This window comes from Osmerus eperlanus, chromosome 28 (genome assembly GCF_963692335.1).
Source record: "Osmerus eperlanus chromosome 28, fOsmEpe2.1, whole genome shotgun sequence".
NCBI classification, from domain to species: Eukaryota; Metazoa; Chordata; class Actinopteri; order Osmeriformes; family Osmeridae; genus Osmerus; species Osmerus eperlanus.
The window spans coordinates 6,403,466-6,416,448 of NC_085045.1; the positions used below are offsets into that span (position 1 = coordinate 6,403,466).

At 45.5% G+C, this 12,983-nt stretch overlaps 1 protein-coding gene across 1 annotated transcript; it reads right to left on the bottom strand.

Moving 5' to 3' along the window:
• Nucleotides 1-117: 117 nt before the first annotated feature.
• On the bottom strand, nt 118-4,899 carry fam219ab (family with sequence similarity 219 member Ab). The gene is made up of 6 exons (XM_062454304.1): nt 4,621-4,899; nt 3,800-3,902; nt 3,065-3,170; nt 2,819-2,899; nt 2,638-2,692; nt 118-2,061 (listed from the first exon to the last, which is right to left on the bottom strand). Exons 1-6 carry the CDS (start codon nt 4,681-4,683, stop codon nt 1,903-1,905), a joined length of 567 nt encoding a protein of 188 aa, XP_062310288.1. The 5' UTR covers nt 4,684-4,899; the 3' UTR covers nt 118-1,902.
• Between the last annotated feature and the right edge of the window lie 8,084 nt (nt 4,900-12,983).

Consider the following 12,983-nt stretch of genomic DNA (forward strand, 5'->3'; position numbering starts at 1 on the left):
CACGGTTTATTTTAAATTGAATCCTACAGTGGTTCTGTGGGACTATCAGGGATCTTTATCTCTGATAGAATAATACTAAATGTTCTTTGATTGCAAGAACCAGTCACCAAAACAGCATTCCATTGTTTTTGTGTTTATTGATATTATACACCACACAGAACAAACACATTGTTAAATACTGGAATGGGTGTGTCTACATGACAACAAATTGTAAAAAAAAAAAAAAAAACTGAACACAAAAAAAGAAACGCTTGTGTCTAAATGTAAAAATAAATTACAAATAATATCACATCAAAACATTCCTTCACAGACTGCAAATCCGTTTAAAATCAATTAATTCAAGAGCAGGACATAAAATACACTCTTTTCGATATTCGATAATTAAGGCATACTCTAATAGCAAATCAACCAAAGAAGAAGAAGTGAAAGTGTGTGGGATAGCTGCTCCATGTTCATGATACATCACTTTCAACCAATCACAAGAAAGAGAGATGGCGACCAACGCCCTCAGTTGGCATTGCGTGTACTTCCTGGGTCCTTGTTCTCTCTTCCCTGAACTGCACTTCGACACTTCCCTACAAGGATGCCGAGGACTGGTGTATGCACACGATTTGACACCAATCAAAAGCTCTTTCTGTGAGGTGGTGCACGACGAGGCAGTTTTAGGGAAAAGGCTGTGGAATAGGAACACAGGACTTTGACATGTGACGGCAGGGGATGGCATAGCAAAGCCATGAAGCCACGACAGGCAGCAAAGCTATCTAAAGTCTGCTTAATCTCTGCACAATAACCTCAAGCCCATTCGCCCAGTCATTGGGCCTCTATAGGATTGGAACTGTGTGGGCCGGCATGGGTGGAAAGCAACAAAAGACAACAAAATCAGTGCAATGATATGTAGGCTCAGAGCTCATCCCGTTGGTCAATTCAACGACGTCATCCCTTCTAACATGGGGAACAGGTGTTCAACCAGTTTTGCGGTGAAAGCTGAACCACCTCAAATCGTCCGACACATTCAAAATAACGACAAATTCCTTCCAATGAACGGTCAAGTTAGAAGTGGATCGTGTGTAGCGGAGTGAAGGCTAATCTGCCAGTTCCAAAGTTCCAAAGTTCAAGTTCCCTAACTGCTTTTCATGCGTTCTGCCTCTTCACAATACATTCATTCCTAAAAACTCAAACGGTCAGCTACCATAAACATGTACAAAGTCAAGGGAAAGTGAGTGGGTGAGTGCAATGTTCTGGCCTGTGCTACACAACCCTGTTCTCAGTACCAGAGGACTGTCCCAAGACTATATAAGGGCACCTAGTGTTCCCTTTTCAAAAGCACATCCCAGCACATACAATCATACCGATCCCTCAATTGAAAAAGTCTATGACCAAGAAAATAAGGTCCAGAGAACGAAACGAAAGCAGAGACTCGGACCTTGAAGTCAGGTAAGCAAAGCAGTCGAATCAGCAGCAGTTCGGATGATGTTTCTTAACAATTCGGGACATGAGAATCACCTTTAAACGACGGAAACTAACCTTTTGTTCACTTGTGTTACACAATATTGGCCGGGAGAAGGAGCCACAGAGGCCAAGTGTAAGCCTCCGTCTAAACCTCAAACACAAACAGAAGTGCATATCCTACCATAGGAGGAAGTCATTATTGTTAATAGTCATAATAGTTTTTTTTTTGTAATACAATTTTTGTGTCATTTTGTTGTTCTTTTTTCCCTTTTTCTGCATTTTCAGGTTCAAACATAACTTTCGGTTAGGTAAGTTGATTATTGGTCATCGTATATGTACTTATCATATATTCTACTGTTGCTCTCTGTCGCCGCTCCGCAGGCGTAGTAAACTCACTGCAGGCGGGCGGGGATGTGTGTTGGGGGGAGGGAGGGGGGGAGGGAGGGGGCGGGGCTACTGGATCTGACAGGCAGTGGAGGAGGTGGCCTGGCAGCACATGCAGGTGGGGTTCACGGACTTGGGCGGGATCAGGTCCAGGTCTTCGTCATCGGGGATCTCGTCCAGGCGGTAGCCGTCCTTTAGCAGCTGGATGTTCAGGTCTTGGTTGATTTGCTGAAAGGGGGACAGACAGGCGTTAGGACCCAGGAAACAACCGACAGGCAAGACTGACTGATCCGTCGGGCGACATATACATAGATGAACGGCTAAGTTACAGTATTGGACATAACATGCGAGACAAACGTGTGGCACGGCTGAAACAGGACACTGAATCATTTACAACCGGTAATTAGAGAGTGGGTTACTGAAGTGGGGGACTGAGCGAACATAAAAGGGACTGGAAAAGAGAGAGAGAGAAATAGTAAGAGTGAGCAAGATAATTAGAGATAGAGAGAGAGAAAAATAGTGAGAGTGAACCAGATAATTAGAGAGAGAGAGAAATAGAGAGAGAGTGAACAAGATAATTCGAGAGAGAGAGAAATAGGGAGAGTGAACAAGATAATCTGGATATCTGCTAAATGACTAAATGTAAAAATGACTAAATGTAAAATCGAGAGAGAGAGAAATAGTGAAAGTGAACAAGATAATTAGAGAGAGAGGGAGAGAGAGAGGGGGAGAGGGAGAGAGAGACGGGTGTGACATGGCTCCTGTGGCTGCTTGGCGTGGTACCTGCTCCCTCACACATCTCACCTCGGCTGACGAGTATCCTGACGAGGAGTATCTTGACATGTCAAAGTCATCGTCACTGCAACACAAACACAAGGTTCTTGAGTGTGTGTGTGCGTGCGCTTCGTTTCACATGTCCCGCGTGTCTATAAAAGTAGTTACGCAGCCCTGACGGTGACGTGGAGGTGTGGATGGGGCCCATTACCTGTCTGTGTCTAGGGCCACAAGGGGCTTCTCATCTGGGCTCTGGTCCAAGGAAGAGTAGCCCTTATTTGGTACTACCAGCCTAAGGGAAAGACAAAGGCAGAGACAGACAGCACAAGAGGGCCAGGGGGTTGTGGGAGGAGAGCGAGACAGATGACTAAGAAGAAAGAGACATTTGCGCGATGAGTAGAGAACCGACGACAGCAAAAGAGAAAGGTCTCACAGAACGCCGTGGCGGGTGACTCACCGCGTCCTGGCCATCACGTTGTTCTTCTTGGGTTGTTGGTTGACTGGGCTTCCTACGACGTTGGCGTTCTTCACGGAGCCCTTCCTGGCCAGCTCCCGCTGCTTCTCTGCACGCCGCGGAGGCACAAGACAGGATGTGACATCACGTGGATCATGGTGGACACACGTTGTAGTTCACTGTTACTTCCTTTCAACTGACCACATGGGTCCATTGGTGAAAGTTGACAACTTTTTCTGTAGTGCTTTAATATCGTATAAGGACTGCATGTGTAAAGCACTTTTAGCAGACTAAAACCATTTCAGGTCCTAATTGTTAAGCACCCTTTCAATAAAATGACTTTTCATCAAAGATATGGGCAAGTTGTCAAGACATAACATGATACATATGTTCCTTTAAGATGTCTTTCTCAGTCCTGGTCCTTGGCACCCCCAGCCCTGCATGTTCTAGATGTTTCCCTCTTCCAACACACTTGGCTCAAATGAAACGGTCATTATCAAGCTCAGCAGAAGCCTGATGACAACCCATTCATTTGAATCAGGTGTGTGTTGGAGCAGGGAAACTTCTAGAATGTTCAGGGCAGGGGGTCCTGAGGACCAGTATTGAGAACGGCTGTCTCAAAGTCAAGAACCTGCATTTGTGTAAGCTGCTTCTATCTCTTCTAAACACGGCTTCTTCTGAGTGTCCCTTGTCCATGGTGCTGAAAGCAGGTGTGGTGGGTGTACCACTACTGCTCACCTATCTTCATCTGGAGGGGAGAGGGCTTGTAGTTGATGGTGACTGGCTCCCCCTCCCTGGTATCTGAGTCTGCCTCGGATGATGCTGTGGAGGATGCTGGGTCCTGGAGGACAGATGCAGAGAAAAAGAAAGAGAGAGAGAGAGACAGGGAGAGAGAGAGAGAGAGACAGAGGGAGAGAGAGAGAGAGAGAGAGAGAGAGAGAGAGAGATAACATTGATCCATCAATAATCAATGATGTGCCATTCCTGTTTGCTGCAAATTTAGCATTATGATAGGTCTTGAAAAGCTTCTGTTTTTTTCCCCCGTTTCAACAGCAGCTATAAAACAGAATCATGTAGCCTTGATTTGAATCAGTCTGAAGCAGCACAACACGGTAGCCTACGCTCCAGGGACGCATGCCTACCATGGAGAGCAGGTGCCGCTTCACGCAGCCTCCGCAGGATGAAGTAATCCAACGGGAGCTATAGGCCTCGCTGTTTGTAGCAGTAGCCTATGGGCTACTTGTTTTGATATAAGGGCTCAATTATATAATTTAGCGGAAGAGGAAAAAATCACATATGAATGACACCACTAAAAAGCCTAAATGTTGGGTTTTACAAACCTCGGGTCTGACACGCCTTTGATAATTTGTGGTTCTTATTTGCGCATATGAATGCGACGTTATAAAAGCAAACATTATATCAGGCCCGTGTGTAGGCTATATGGGCCTTCATAAATATATGACGATTCCATATCGTAATGTAGGCTAAAATAAAATGTCTACAAATTAAGCTCGATTATTAGAATGATCTCAAAAGAATGGAAATCACATCCAGCTTACCAGCGGATCATTCTCCCCCTGGACAGCGCTTGGCACTTGAAATCTATCTATTTCTTCCATCATTTTGGCGACGCTTATTATATGCTCGTCCTTGCCTGGCGATTTAACGGCCGTTCCTTGTAGTTGGTTTTAGAGCTGTGTCGGTGCTAAGATTGTCCGTTTCTCAGTTTTGTAACGGTCTCTGATCTCCTGTTCTCTGCCTCATCACAGCATCCCAGCAGGCAGTATGTCGGTCTGATGTGTGACCAGTCTGTGACTCAACCACCCACTTCCGGGTACTAATCCTGGAGTCACCTCGCCACAGCCCGGGTACAAAACCGCCCCACTATGACATGATATTGTCAAACTAAATGGGATCAGCCAATTAGGTGTAGACTACAATACTAGTTAACATGAATGTAAAGCCATCGCGGATTAAATTAAGACAATGATATACCAGGTCCATACTTTTCTTAAATATTGCATTTTAAATCAGTTTGAGATTTAGGCGAATTTGGCCGGTTAGGCGCAAAAAAACGATTTCTGCCTGAACACATACTCTCTAGCCTGGCATCATCGTCCCTTTAACACGTTTACAGATGCCGAATTACACCAGCAGAGTGCAGCAATGTACCATGCGCTGGTTTATAAATGCCACTGCATCCACAGAAAAAAATAGGCCGGCATGAGCCATTAGATGGCAATCTAATATGGATGGCAATCTAATATGGAAATGGATTAAGAGTTGAGAACGAGTGATAGTGAGAGCATGTATGGTTCTGGACCCAGATGCTGTGCAAATCCTTGCCTTCCAGTCACACACACGCGCATGCATTTGTTCTTAGAAACAATTGTGTGGTTTAATTTGCTATAGCTATTATGCATTCTAATTAAATTGTGTGCTTCTTTGGGACTATAATCATGCTGTGTACGGATTCAACTTTATTATTTCCCCCATCCAATTATTTTATATCACTGCGATTGCTTTGATAAAGCAGATTTGGGAATCCTTATTACCCAAGTGAAACCAAGGAGATGTGATGTGATTAGAGCCTGATGATTCATTCATTATTCGTTATTGACTACCACCATGTCCCATCACACACACACACACACACGCACACACTGATCCTCATCCTCAGTGACTCTTGGTAGATGTGGGTTACGCAACCCCTCCAGCGGTGCAGATGGAGGGGCAGATTAGTGAGTCGGCCTCGGTTTATTAGCGCTCTGGATGTTGGCCGTGTTTGTTAAAGGTTGTTACATAACAGCGGGCTGAGTTTAAAAGGGTGGGTAAGGGGGAATACTAATGGTCCCACATAGCCCATGTGACAGACTGCAGAGAGCCCAGCCTGCGTCTCTGGCACGCCTTCCCTCCATCGAGATAGCGGCAGCTGTAACCTGACCGTCGAGATGAGAGTTGCGAGGAGACGAAGGCCGTGGAGACCTAAACCCAGGGGATGTAGGTGAAGGCCACAGCAAGTCACGGCCACAGCAAGTCACGGTCAGTGTTACGCAAAAGACAAGTCTAGACTCGTCACTTTGGATATGAGAGCGTTCATGTTCACGGTCCTGCGCGAGACCTCTGGGTCACCCTGCCGTGTGTTCAAAGGGACTGCCAGTGTCTGGGTTTGCTCGGGGCAGTGAATGTGCTGTCTACGAACCGACCGGGCTTTCAGGGTTCTCAAAGTATTCTGTTTGTTGTCAGTGGTCGGGGTCGCAGATGTTTGAGAAAGCCCGGTCTGTCTCTCCACCAATGGTGTGGCGGCATTTGAAGGAGGAAGTCATGAGCTCATCTAGTAGGTGGAGAAAAGGGTGGAAGTAGGGAGGTGAGACCAAACAGCTGGCGAACAAAAAAGACGCCATCATTGTGTGTCCGATGTTCCTAAAGGCATCCCCCTGAAACTGTCTAAAAGGGAAGAGGGACTGAATAAAACATGACCCGTGTCCTCTTTATTTACCCGCCCCTTAGTCCTCCTCAAACGCCAGGACATGAAAACAACAGCAAGAACAGACATGCTTACAAGGCTGTAAAACAAGAAGCAAGGTAGTAATATAAAGAGAATTATTTTTAAAACTGGTGTGGATTAATATAATGCATGCATAAATAATGGTCGGATCCGAGAATTTCTCCCACCAGCGTCAGTGCTCCAAAAAACGGACAGTGTTCCGCTGTCCATGTGTATCGTAAGTGTAGTGGTGTGAGGGATCTTTGGTTTGCCATGAGCAGGTAGGTGGTGCTGGGGCCTGTGGTGAAACTGGTGGTGGGAGCAGCTATGCAGTTATTCTAGCTTAGAGCAACAACCTACCTCAGGCCCCGGCCATCTGTCTACAGAGCACTGGAAATCCACGCACTCGTGTCTGCTTTTTGGTCTCCCCAAACACACAGATGCAAACTACCCCCCCAGAAGTAAGGGATATCATATCTCATGTCTCCATTCTTTCTCCAAATCTGTGGAAGAGTAGTCGCTGGACAATCAAATGTGCTGTCATAATTTGGAGTAGCCGTGTCATTGTTTCATTTGTTATATAGGCTATGCTATATGTTATGTGATTTTCTATTTTTTCTGTGAATGTTTTGACATGCCAGGGACTGCTGATGAAAAGTAGCCTGCACGGCTAAGTGTGGCACATTTACGTGATAGACTATGACAAGCAAGATGACAAGTGCCCATGTCAAGGAATGTGTATTGACCCTTCTCAAATGAAAACCCCTCAAAAGGACTACGAGTTACGGCATTTGAGTGCCATGGAGAGGCATTCGGGAGATTTGCCATCTCCTCTCATCTCAGTGGTCGATAATCTAAATCAGGGATCCGCACATCTCATTAGCGTGACCCGTTCACACCTTTAAGATCAGACTATTAGTGGAAGACGAGTGCACAAAGTGTTTATGTCCGTGGATGTGTGCATACATCTGATTGACTGGTAACCCTTCTAATCTTTAATCTGTCGTGAAGGAGAGGAAGGCAATGGACGGAGAGAGAGATCTTGATTGACGGACTGACGGTGAGTTAAAAGGGGGGGAGGGTTATGGGGCAGGGCAGGGGAGGGGAGGGCATCTTGGTCTAACAACACGGCATGATCAAGATACTACATGCGTTAACTATAGCAATGCTCATTTGCCCTCTATAATTTCAAAGCCATTTTGTTAATTGCTAAGTAAGGATAATGCTGAGGTTGTTGAGCTATATGGCACAGGATGTGAGCCCCGGTAAGCCAAGAAGATGCATGACATGTATTGTACACAAAAGTAAACCATTTTATTGTGTGAATACAAAAAATGAGTTCAAAATGATATCCATGGATATAATGGTGTTTTGCAGGAATGTAGTGATTGGCATTTGAAGTCGTCAGACATCTCACCACAATAATCTACGACATTGTCTAACTTGTCTAACAGGTCATGATACCATCAAGTGTCTCTCCTGTAAAGATCATCTATAAATAGGAACCCACACGTACAGCGGACTAAGACCTTTAGCTAATGTTTAGTGAATGTGACACTTGTATTTTGTAAGTGGTCCTCTATGTAGCTTTTTCGATTACCGGAGGGAGACCTGGAGAAATCTGAAACTTCACAGTCAAAGGCCTCGAGTTCTCATTTGGTAAACAATGTCTCATCAAAACATCCGGTTCTGTGGTCGTCGCGTCTCTCGAAACGTGCGTCCACCTATCTTTTCATCTCCCCCCCCTCCGTCTGGTGGTCTATCTCTCCACTTCCTGGTATCGTTAGCTCAGTTTGTAAACGTCGAGCGGCCGGTGAATAGCTGAAAGTGAGTCTTCTCTCGTTTCCTCGCGCTTCCTCTCCTCAGCGCCGTGCAACCTTTCGCCCTCTTTCGCCCTCGCCGTTTCTCATTCGTGCAGGGCACGGCGTCACCGGTCTGCAAAGTGTAAACACACACAGATGGACCATGCCAGACGAGCGCCAAGGAGATAAGAGGATTACGCTCGTTGTTTGTCTTACGCGGCGCTTAGCCAACCAGCCTTCATCCTGTTCGTTTGCTCTGAGCTTCACCGACGGACAGTGACAGACGGAGAGAAAGGGAGTCCCACAGGAAAGGCCCCACAAAACCAGCTAGATATAATGGAACAGAAAGAGAAGAGGCATGGTATTGGAGAGTGAGGAGGGAGCGAAACAGGGAACTACAGCTCATTGACTTGACGTAGGTATTTTCTGTTAGGGAGTCATTAGCGAGTCAGTCAGTGAGTGCTAGCTACGCTCTCTGCGAAATTCTCCATCAGGCTGCGGTCAGCAGGTATTTCTGCTCGCCTCGGTGTTGAAGCTGGGAGTCCATCAGGGCTGCAGCCTTCTCCTGGCAGGAGGGCACCTTGCAGGCCTTGTAGAGGACCGCAAACAGGATGAGGATGAGGACACCCACCACTGAGTTACACACGATGGCCACGATGGCCCACACGGACAGACCCGTCTTCAGTTCCGACTCCATGGTCAATCTCCAGGGGTTCTGACTGTTCGAGCTAAAGCCCACGGCAGTGGGTTCGTGGTGCAGATGCGAGGGTCAGGGCGATGCGAGCTCCATGCCTGGGCCTGCTTGGCGTTTTGCTTCTCTGTTGCAACTGCTGACAGAAGAGAAGTTGGGTTAGAACGAGCACACAAACACCCACACTTTCCCCATTCCATAACTTCGACACACACCAACCATCATCCACACACACACACACACACACACACATATAAACAGAAAATCCTAGACCCATACAGGCACTCTATTTTGGTTCTGGGTGTCACGAAGATAAGGGGGCAGTGGGTCAATCTTCACCCAGAGTAGGATCTCCCTAGGTTGGGGACATGGGGCAAGGATCTGGCCTGGAAGGAACCTGTCTAATTCCAGCCTACTATACCACAGGGGTTGACAGAGGACAGATTACTGACTACTCTGACAGGTGACTCACCCACAAGGAAAGGTGGCTGACTGCTTGTCGTGCAGACATCGCCAGCCTCACCCAAAGCTCTCCACACCAATCTCATCAGTCCGGCACAATGTGTTACACATTGTAGATTAACTGGCGTAAACATGTATATGACAACGCTAATATCGGAGGTGGAATGTGAGAGTACCAGTGTGATAGTGTGCGAGGGGGAATTAATATATATACAGTTAGGTCCATAAATATTTGGACATTGACACAATTTTCATCATTTTGGCTCTGTATACCACCACAATGGATTTGAAATGAAACAATCAAGATGTGCTTTAAGTGCAGACTTTCAGCTTGAATTTCAGGGTATTTACATCCAAATCAGGTGAACGGTGTAGGAATTACAATACATTTTATATGTGGCCCCCCCCTTTTTAAGGGACCAAAAGTAATTGGACAATTGGCTGCTCAGCTGTTCCATGGCCAGGTGTATGTTATTCCCTCATGGGAGTTCGTTATTTCATTGACAAGGAGCAGATAAAAGGTCTAGAGTTCATTTCAAGTATGGTATTTGTGTTTGGAATCTGTTGCTGTCAACTCTCAATATGAAGTCCAAAGAGCTGTCACCATCAGTGAAGCAAGCCATCGTTAGGCTGAAAAATCAAAACAAACCTATCAGAGAGATAGCAAAAACATTAGGTGTGGCCAAATCAACTGTTTGGTACATTCTTAAAAAGAAAGAACGCACTGGTGAGCTCAGCAACACCAAAAGACCCGGAAGACCACGGAAAACAACTGTGGTGGATGACAGAAGAATTCTTTCCCTGGTGAAGAAAAACCCCTTCACAACAGTTGGCCAGATCAAGAACACTCTCCAGGAGGTAGGCGTATCTGTGTCAAAGTCAAAAATTAAGAGAAGACTTCACCAGAGTAAATACAGAGGGTTCACCACAAGATGTGAACCATTGGTGAGTCTCAAAAACAGGAAGACCAGATTAGAGTTTGCCAAAAAACATCTAAAAGACCCTGTACAGTTCTGGAACAACATCCTATGGACAGATGAGACCAAGATCAACTTGTACCAGAATGATGGGAAGAGAAGAGTATGGAGAAGGGAAGGAACTGCTCATGATCCAAAGCATACCACCTCATCAGTGAAGCATGGTGGAGGTAGTGTTATGGCGTGGGCATGTATGGCTGCCAATGGAACTGGTTCCCTTGTATTTATTGATGATGTGACTGCTGACAAAAGCAGTAGGATGAATTCTGAAGTGTTTCTGGCAATATTATCTGCTCAGATTCAGCCAAATGCTTCAGAACTCATAGGACGGCGCTTCACAGTGCAGATGGACAATGACCCGAAGCATACTGCGAAAGCAACCAAAGAGTTTTTTAAGGCAAAGAAGTGGAATGTTCTGCAATGGCCAAGTCAATCACCTGACCTAAATCCAATTGAGCATGCATTTCACTTGCTAAAGACAAAACTGAAGGGAAAATGCCCCAAGAACAAGCAGGAACTGAAGACAGTTGCAGTAGAGGCCTGGCAGAGCATCACCAGGGACGAAACCCAGCGTCTGGTGATGTCTATGGGTTCCAGACTTCAGGCTGTCATTGACTGCAAAGGATTTGCAACCAAGTATTAAAAGTGACAATTAGATTTATGATTATGTTAGTTTGTCCAATTATTTTTGGTCCCTTAAAAAGGGGGGGGCCACATATAAAATGTGTTGTAATTCCTACACCGTTCACCTGATTTGGATGTAAATACCCTGAAATTAAAGCTGAAAGTCTGCACTTAAAGCACATCTTGATTGTTTCATTTCAAATCCATTGTGGTGGTATACAGAGCCAAAATGATGAAAATTGTGTCAATGTCCAAATATTTATGGACCTAACTGTAAGTTGTGTGCGTGAGACAAAGTTATGTGTGCATGTCGGTCTGTGGAGGTACCAGAGAAAGACAGAGAGAGAATGAGAGTGACAGAGAAAGAGATAGAATGAGAAGAGAGAGGGAATGAGAGAGTGATAGAGAAAGAGATATAATGAGAAGAGAGAGAGAATGAGAGAGTGACAGAGAAAGAGATAGAATGAGACGGGAGAGAGAGTATGTGTAACTACTCTTCCAATCATGCTCTAACTCATCTCGTTCTTTCCAAGGTCCCCCCCCCCCTTAATGCATTTCAATGAGGCCACCCATCTCCCAGCAATCTGAGACAGCACAGCAATAACACAGACAAGCGTCTGTTGGAAAACTCATTTCACCCCCCTGAATGCAAACACACGCACACAACACCCCCGACTGGCCCTCTTAGTCAATCCAAATCCAAATGGATGGTTTTTGATGAGGGTTGTGACAGTGATGCACTCGGTTACATTGTGGAACCGCGAAGCCACAGTCATGTGGGAATTCCAGCTTCGCACAGGAGACCACACTTATTTTCAGAGCAATTCTTTCATAGACCCTCGAATCCGGAGCTTTCTTCGGAACTCAATTACTGGTGAGTGTGAAAATGAGTCTGTGGGGGATCCAGGTTTCACCAGCCCAGATACTGACAGAGAAAGCAGCCGCAACTCACTTAAATATGGCCTCCAATATGGAGAACGTTCAGTGTTATGTCTGGGAGGTGATTGTTTTTGAGCTTTTGATTTTTTAACAAGACACTTAAGGCTGGCAAGCTAACCACAGAAACGTCTGAATAGGGCAATGTAACAAGCGTTTAGTGGCTCTAAAGTGTTATGACTGGTTTTGATGAATTAAATCGTTTCTGGAACTAACTCTGGTGTGTGTTTTTTTTTATGAGAGCCTTTATGTGTGTTATTCCTGTTTGGCATATTTGTCTAAATCACATTTGCCTACATTTGTCCCTGTACTTACTGTAAGTCGCTCTGGATAAGAGTGTCTGCTAAATGACTAAATGTAAATTTAGCAGATAACACAGGGCATTCTATCTTTAGGAAAATAAGTCCAGTCAAACATGCCTCGAGGGAGGGTTCGGTTGTCCTCTGCAACCCCCTGCAGACTGTGCTCCAGGTGCCATGGAGATTGACAGCCTGGCTGATGGGATGTCAGGTTTGATTCTAGTGGTGAGTCCAAAGAGCATAGGACTGGACTATCCTCCCTGCCGTCCAGCTGTTGTCAATAAACTGATAGAAGCCTCGTTACGCAACAGATCTGTGCATAACAGCCGCTTGTTACAGAACAGAGGTGGCTGTGGGACTGGACACAATGAACGATTGTGTGTTTGTGTGTCTGCAAGGGCGTGTGTGTGTGTGTGTGTGTGTGTGTGCAAGGGTGTTTTTTTTTTTTAGGACCATACAATGACACACAGAATATTCTGACTGTTGACTGAGAATCTAACACACAATCACAAGAACTGAAAGACAGGAAAACAGACAGATGGTAAGAAAGGCTCCATGCACATTTTCTATCACCAGTCATCAGCCGTATGCAACAATACATCCTAATTTCTGAAATAAAAATCCACAAGCAACAAAGGTTTAAT